General features: G+C 43.3%; 1 protein-coding gene across 1 annotated transcript; it reads right to left on the bottom strand.

The window, feature by feature from the left end:
- Window positions 1-3,163: 3,163 nt before the first annotated feature.
- Window positions 3,164-7,587, bottom strand: LOC147261615 (histamine H3 receptor-like). The gene is made up of 3 exons (XM_086203728.1): window positions 7,257-7,587; window positions 6,737-6,903; window positions 3,164-4,636 (listed from the first exon to the last, which is right to left on the bottom strand). The coding sequence occupies exons 1-3, from the start codon at window positions 7,501-7,503 to the stop codon at window positions 3,899-3,901; spliced, it is 1,152 nt and encodes a 383-aa protein (XP_086059854.1). The 5' UTR covers window positions 7,504-7,587; the 3' UTR covers window positions 3,164-3,898.
- Between the last annotated feature and the right edge of the window lie 411 nt (window positions 7,588-7,998).

The raw sequence follows: 7,998 nt of genomic DNA, 5'->3' as shown, positions 1-7,998 counted from the left end.
CTATGATACTGCACCAGGAAAAAGGCTGCACTCCCATCCTGGTGGAACCTTTTATCTATATTTGACTTCATCATATAAAAATCATCAATGTCTTGTTGCAGCATGTCTGCAGCTGAGACTCTCAGTCTGAAAACTCACGGCCATTCCTTGCCCGTTTTTTTTTTTTTTTTAATGAAAACTGAGTTACGTTCAACGTTGTTTTTCTTGTAGTGTGCATCTTATCTACAACAGGAAATGTATAGATGATCATCAACTCTTCCAGGTCTGGAGTGAAGCAGATTCTTCAGCAGTAAAAGGCCAGTGGCGGGTGCTAGAGGGCCTGGGTGCCAGCTGATGGAAGCTGCTAATTAAGAGGGCTGCAGAACCAGCGGGATGCCTTATGAAACAGGGGCACCTGGGTTTCACAAGAGGGGGCCGAGGTATCCATCACAACTCATCTGTGTTGCACATGGAAGACCAGTTCAAGCACATTTCCCTCAAATATAATGTCAAATAAGAACACCCTTCTACACACACACACACGCACGCACGCACGCACACGCACACACACACACAAACACACACACACCCCACATCTCAGGAGGAGATGCTATTGCATGGCATGATGAAACTGTACATGTCAAAGTGCATTTCACTCAAGCCAAACGCACTTAAGCAAAGTTGCAAATTAAACAGCTGTGTAGACACATATTATAAAAAGTACACACACGCACGCACACACGCACACACCGGATCCCACATGAATAAACGCCCCTCTCCTCTCTATTGTTCATCCAGTCTTCTTTGCTGTAGGGTCAATATGTCTCCGAGTAATCTAACTAGCTCTGACTTAAGTGACAATATAAGGTCCGCCACGTGTTCTGTCATTACTGTTTTACCCACCAGAGGCAGATACAGCTCTCGACCACCACTGAACCTGCCATATTGCTATCCAACCTGACCCCCACAGATGCGGTAAACCTAAGTGAACCACAGTTTCCAAAGTCGACAGCAATAACCACTGAAGAATTGCTTTTAATCAACGTCTGAAATGAGGGTGACTTGAAGCGTCGCCCCATGCTGATTAAATGTAATTGTTTAATTGCCAAGTGCTGGGAACCCATCCTAAGAGGATTCCAATGGAATTATTTAATCTCTAGTCAGGAAGTACACTGCAGGAAAAAGCAGAGGGGAAAACGGAAGAGCAGAAAAGGCATGAAAAATCGAGAAGAAATAGTTGCTTTTTATTTTTGAGTTTGTCCTTCATGAAATATTAAGTGTGGTTTACATTTAGATAACGGAGGAAGTGAAGCGCCTACACTGGGGGGGTTGTACACTAAGTGATGCTACAACTTCAGAAGAGGTCACAGAGTTGACCTGCAACTGGAGAGTGCCCCTGTTTGATGGTTGGCTTTAATCTTTTAGCCGTACTCCAAAATACCACGAGTGTAACACGTCACCACGTTGTACGCAGCAGTCCTGGTGTCTCAATGTCGGCGGCTCATCCCGTTTGGCTTTTTACTTGATTTTGAAGATTAGAGGAGAGATACAGTCTGAAAACAAGTGATTTCAGCAGTAGGTCATCGAGTTAGAGTTTAACTGCTAAGATATTCCAAAGGGGACGTCATCGGCCCCCTCTGATTACTGACTGCTAATGGGGCTCTATAAACCGAAGGGGCACAGGTGCCCTCTATTAGGGGTCAGAAAGATACGTTGCTTCAGGTTTCAGACGTCCAGCCCCTCATAAACACATTGGCACTGTCAATGAGAAAAAAGCAGACTTGTATGCACAGCTGATTAACATCTCTCATCTATATTTTTTCATTCTGGTGCCCCTCCTAGACCAATTTAATCTGGCATGATTCCCAGTACAGCTCCAGTCAGTAGCAAATCGGTGTGGCACACATGGCATGACATTTCAATCTATCATCAAAATCAATAGCAGGACTCCTCCTAATATAAGTGCAAACAGTGCAGGCTCTCCTCACAGTGATGCAGCTCTCGCTGTCGCATTCAGATACACAGGGAATAAAGCCAGGCTTTCCATTCTGCTGATAAATGCAGTTCTGTCGTCCCGAGGGAAATGTGCCTGCATCCCTTTGGTCAGTGGTGTGTTTCTGTCCCCCCATCATGACATGGGCAGAGGGGGATGGGGGGAGATGGGGGTGTAGGGGTTGGGGGGCAGAGGCCTACTCCCTGCAGCTGTGCCCTGTTTCCCAGCACCTGACCAGGGGCCCAGATGTGCACACAGGCAGCAGCAACAATTTGAGCAATGTGACTCCCTCATGGGAGCGAGCCACCTGCAGATGTAACCTCGCTATCTGAAACACAACAGTGTAATTACAGCTTTAATAATTCCAAGGACTTCTTTAATCTATCAAATCAAATCAGACTGGAGGACGATAAAAACACAGTGCATTATAAGTGCTTTTTCCAGCAACTGACATTGACCCATTTAGCTATCAGGTAGTAACTAAAGGCCACAGTGTATCTGATTACAATGCAGGAAAGTTACATTTAATCAACTCAAATATGTTATGAAATGCATAGAGACCCTCACACAGTCACGGAGATGGATTTAATGACAGAAACTCAAAGATCAGATTCACTTACAATCAGCAAACAAAAAAGTTTTAATCATTGAACATTTGTTTCCTTTGAGCCACCACTTAGGTGACTACTCAAATGAATCAGTTACATAAGTAGCACAATAACAATTACAGGCATTAATAGCATTTACTAAACTCTGGCTTTCATGAGTGACACTACACGACTGTAAAAGCTCTCATTGTAAATAAATCTGAAAAACATCCCCCGTCCAATGTTTTTCTGATTATTAGTGCATTATTTTATTTATTATCCCACCAAGCCCACCACAAGTCAGTCTGGTGGGCTTGGTGGGATAACTATGTAAATAAATAATAAATAAATAAAGCATGTAAGATGATGAATCAAACACAGTAAAACAGGAAGTCATGGTTGCTGTCTCAGACTGACTTCTGTCATTATGACAAACTGCAGCTTGATGCTCAAGTTCTGGAAGCTGGGAAGGTTAATGGTGACATCTAGTGGCATAAAAGCAAACATGCGCCTGCTGACCACAGTGAAAAGATATTTTGGCATCGCTGCTAAACAGGTAACCCACCCCCCACCCCCACACACACACACCTCCCACTATACATCCTACTTAATATAAAACAAAACATTACACTTACGAACAGAAGTGGTGGTTGTTGTTTTTTCCACAGACAAATGTATTGAAAATTTATGGTACACAAATATCAGTCAATATATCCAAAAAAAAAAGAAAGTGTTTTCATTGTTTTTCCGACAATACAGCAAGAAAATGAAACTGTTCTTAGTTCTGACTGAACAGAAATAGTGCTGTGTGTGTATTCCTTCACAAGAATAAAATATGGTACAACAATGTGCTCCAGTCCTTCAATTAACATACATTTACAATTGAATAGAACTCTGTGTTTGTATTACTGTGCTTCTTACATAGTGGGGAAACTTTTCTAACAGCAAAAGAGGACACTGATGTATTTGACATGAGATGAAAGGAATTACTATCCTTTTTGAAGGAAATATAAGACAAGAGAAGTAATTCAGTGCTAGTTAGCGTGTATGTTGGCTTATTGGTAATATTACTACAGATATATGAAATACATCAGCCAAAATATATCATTACTACTTTTGTCAATGAGATTTTTAAGCAGGTTTTTGAGTTCCACACTACAACACACTTTCCATGCATTGGATGATATTATACAGTACCAATCTCATACATTTACATACAAACCATGCAAAACCTTTCATCTAGTTTTGCTTCGTCTGTTAAAAATATGGAAAAAACATTTTGTTTTGTTTTGAATTCCATCCATCGTCTCATTTCCACGCACTCATGGGTATCTGCTTGTCACTGGGCAGTGCGAGGGACGGACATAGAATGGCGTTTCGGGCAGAGAATTTTACTGAAGGCCCTGCGGAAGCTACTGTGGCAAAGTGGGTACAAGAATGGGTTAATAGCAGAGTTGAGCCACAGGAGCCAGAAGGTGACCTCGTACCAGTGATGCTGGATGCATCGCCCTCTACAGGCAGCACGGATGATCATCAGTAGGGTGTAAGGCGCCCAGCAGATGGCAAACACACATACTATGATAGCCAGGGATTTAGCAATTTTCTTGTCCCTGGACAGACGGCTAGGCAGGGCAGTCCTGCTGGTGGAGGGATCTATTTTACTGGGAGAGGAAGTCTGGGAGTGAATAGAAGCTCGAACTGCCAGTTTCATTCCCAACCCCCAGTGTTGGGACAAGGGGATACCTTCCCCTTGGGTAGAAGCAGGTTCACTCAGTTGAAGGTTGAGGTGGGCCTCCCTGCTGCGGAGCCTCCTCCTGCGTATGCTGAGGTAAATGCTGAGGTTGAAGAAAGCCACCGAGATGAAAGGAGAGAAAAACTCCAGCATGGAGGCACTCAGCAGGAAGTACCAAGAGTAATAGAACTCTGCAAAGCACTCATTCTTTGGCACACGGCTTCTGCCCACCACAAGCTCCCAAAATATGATAGCCGGGCTGTACAAGACAAAAGCTAGCACCCAGACAGCAATCATCTTGACTATGGCTTGATGAGTCATGCTCTGTCTGGCCCGGTAACTTACCTGCAGTAAATAAAAGCATACATCAGATAACAAGCTGCGTCACAGCAACATTCTTGTAGTACAGTACTTGGAAAACACAGTTAACATGGAAACCACGTGCTTTAAATCAAAATTTAAAAAAATTATACAGTGTGGTCAGTTAGTTCATAAAAATATATCAAATATTGTGAAAGTAAAATATGAATAAGGTAACGGAGTAAATGAATAAATCAAAATACAGTAGTTTATACTTCATAAATACACAGAGAATCTTCTTTCCACGTTTACAAAAAAACAGAGCAATATCACAGTGAGTACGATGCAGCAATGTGGTGTTGATGGAGCGTAATGAGTTCAAACTGGGTGACAACAGAAGCAATACCAGTGAAATTGCTGTCATTTTCTACTGGTGGACACACAAATTCAGCAGCATCACATGAGGGATACTGGTTATTAGTCAGTCAGAAAGTCTGCATCGGGGGGCAGGTTGGGATGCTGCTAGCTGGTACCGGCAAACAGGTGGCTGAGTCCCATTTAGAACACTTTTCCTAACATTCAGCAGATGTGTCTTTTGTGCCTAAAATCTATTTGCGCAACATTCAACATAGATTTGAAGTCATGAATGTTATCTCACGAAGCCGCTGTCAGTGAGTAACACTCACAGGGAACCAAGGGTTTGGTTTCTCCGCCACAACAAAAGGATCCTAAGTGACTTTCGCTTGTCATTGCTCTCGGTTTTAAAGTGCATCTTGGGTGATTGGCTCACACAAGCGGAAGAGCGAGACACATCACCTGCGTCTACAACTTGCTTCAGATGTAAGCGCCAGACAGGTTTAGCTGGGCTTAGCGTAGTCGCTGACACCAGAACAGCCACCACATCCTGACTGGATGACATCATTTCCCCTTATATCCTTGTCTTCAGACTGTGACTCCCAAACCTCAGTAAACAGAGAATTTTAGATTGAAGTTCTAATACAGAGGCATTCAAAAACATAAATATTCTGTTGACTTTGAGGAAGAAAGTGAAAATGAGGAGTGACCTCTGGCCTCCTGTTCATGTTCACCTGACATGAAAGACAAACTCTGTCCTCTGACTGTTGACGACCTTTTGTCTGCCAGAGAGAAATGCTTTCAAGAAAAAAGCTGCCGGTTGCCTGTTTCTGCAGCGATTGATCTCTCCAGGTCGAGAGGACCATGACACGGAGGAGGATCGCTATGATCAAAGCTAGCTAATTAAAGAAGAGTCTCTCTTTCTTTTTTCTTTCTCTCTTTCTCTCTCTTTCTCTCTGGCATTATTTGAATTCATTGCTCTGATGTTAAGTGTTTTGCTTGTGAAATGAAATAAAAAACTCTCTTTGTCCACAAGGCCAAAGCTCATCCCACAGTCAGGGAGTATATCTGGATACTCCAAAGACGAGAACCGAGAACGGGTTCAATGCTCAGGCCTGTTGCTGGATTTGGGTCAAGAGAAGTAGAAAATATCAATACTCTGATGCTGTAGCCTCAAAAATAGAACAGAACATGTAAGTTCAACTGATCTGACTCCCCTGAAGTGTAACTGTGACCAAAAAAAGTTTTTTTGTAAAAATTCCACTGAAACCATTATCCCTCTGCTTACGAAGTAGACAAAAGCTGTTGGATTCAATGGTAAAAACTGCCCCCCCCCCCCCCCCAAAAAAAGAAACTCATGTGTTTTTCCAACATCTAATTGGGTTAAATGTTGCGGCTTGAAAACCATAATGTGCCATTTTCAGATGCCAATTTTTATTTTTGTCAGGTAGAAGCGGTGTAATTAGGTGATGGCGCCAGGCCTGAATAGGTCAGGAGTGATTAACCTCTGCAGATGGGCACCTTTGGGAGAATGAGGTGACACCGACCCTGCCAATGACCCGAGAGACTCACCAGTTAGAAATCAAGCCACTCACCACCAGCACTGGACGTTTGTGTGATACAGTCTACATTAACGCAAACTTTCAACTCAAACCCAACACCTATAACCAGTGGTTTACCTTCCTGTAATTTTCACTGACAGATCTGGCGGGCGACTGTGTCACGCTTCCTAAAATTCGCTACGATGAGCTGTGATCATTACAGATGTAAGGCACAGGATGTTCCACTCACTGCTCTGGTGACTGACAGGAAACGGTCGTAGCTGATGAGGACGATGTTGAAGACAGAAGCAGAGCAAAGTAGGTAGTCCATGACCAGCCACAGTTTACACAGCCCTCTGCCCAGTCCCCACCTGCCAGTGAGGATGTAGGGGATGTAGACCGGGATGCAGAATGCCCCTGCAGCAGACATGGAGCAGAATCCAAATGATGTACTTTCATGAAATCTATTTTTAGCTTGATGAAATTTAAAGATAGGACAGAGAGAGGTGAAAGAGAAGCTGCGGTTCTCTCGCAGGTGCTTTCAAGGCAACATTGGTCCTCTCACACGCAGTAAATGACATAATATTTACTGGGGGGGGGGGGATTCAGTGATATTAAGAGGATTCTAAAACCTAGAAACATACTCTTTCTGCAAGAATGCAAGACATGTACATCAAAAAACACCAGGAAATTCCATTTGAGATTTAAATTGATCAATTATACAATAATATATTAACTTTTTTTAACATCCAGGTTACTATTGCACTTACCGACAAGAAAATCTGATATTGCCAAATTCAGGAAGTAGTAATTGCATTGTCTTCTTAAACTCTTGTCCACTTTAAAAGCAAAAATAACCAACGCGTTACCCAAAACTATGACAACAACCAGAGTGACCATCATCACCATCAATATGACCAACACGGGTCCTGAAAACACGAAGCCTCTGTGGACTCTAGTGGAGGTGTTATCAAAATAATAGCCGCTAGAGTTGGAATCACTTTGCTCCAGCGACATGGTCCCGATGTTTAAATCCTCGAATGAACCGTGCTGAAGATAATCAAGCAGCAACAGGTGCCAGGAGAAGGGACAATGGATCCGGTGGCTGCCCCATCTGTGTGTGTGTGTGTGTGTGTGTGTGTGTGTGTGTGTGTGTGTGTGTGTGTATGTGTGTGTGTGTGTCCTCTGGAAGCCTCTCTATCCTGCTGAAGCCGCGCAGTGTCCTGGAGGAGCCAGGAGAGAGCGCAGCGAACTCTCCCTAGAACAACCTCCATGGATGAATTACGCGCTACAGCGGGAGAGGACAAACGTCATCAGCAGCTCAAGAATAAGCTAACTCGTATTTTTGTGACGCTATGGTCTTTTGAAGTGTTTTAGTATCCAGCAGCAGCAGCAGCAGCAGCAGCAGCAGCAGCCATTCAGCCTAAACCTGAAGAATACCAGATGTGTGTGTGTGTTTTGTATTCCGACTGAAACTGACAACCTACAGTATAAATAAATTGTCCTGCATCA

The sequence above is a fragment of the Aulostomus chinensis genome, chromosome 5 (genome assembly GCF_037954235.1).
Source record: "Aulostomus chinensis isolate RoL2024-O1b breed Wild chromosome 5, RoL_Achi_v1.0, whole genome shotgun sequence".
In the NCBI taxonomy this organism is placed as follows: domain Eukaryota; kingdom Metazoa; phylum Chordata; class Actinopteri; order Syngnathiformes; family Aulostomidae; genus Aulostomus; species Aulostomus chinensis.
This window is presented reverse-complemented; position numbering and strand designations above follow the sequence as displayed.

Bases quoted from the DNA above. Each gene is read 5' to 3' on its own strand.
- LOC147261615 (XM_086203728.1), bottom strand. From the start codon at position 7,503: ATGTCGCTGGAGCAAAGTGATTCCAACTCTAGCGGCTATTATTTTGAT. The intron at 6,904-7,256 runs GTAAGTGCAATA...TGTCTGCTGCAG, and splicing joins AATATCAGATTTTCTTGTCG to GGGCATTCTGCATCCCGGTC. The intron at 4,637-6,736 runs GTGAGTGGAACA...TATTTACTGCAG, and splicing joins TCCTGTCAGTCACCAGAGCA to GTAAGTTACCGGGCCAGACA.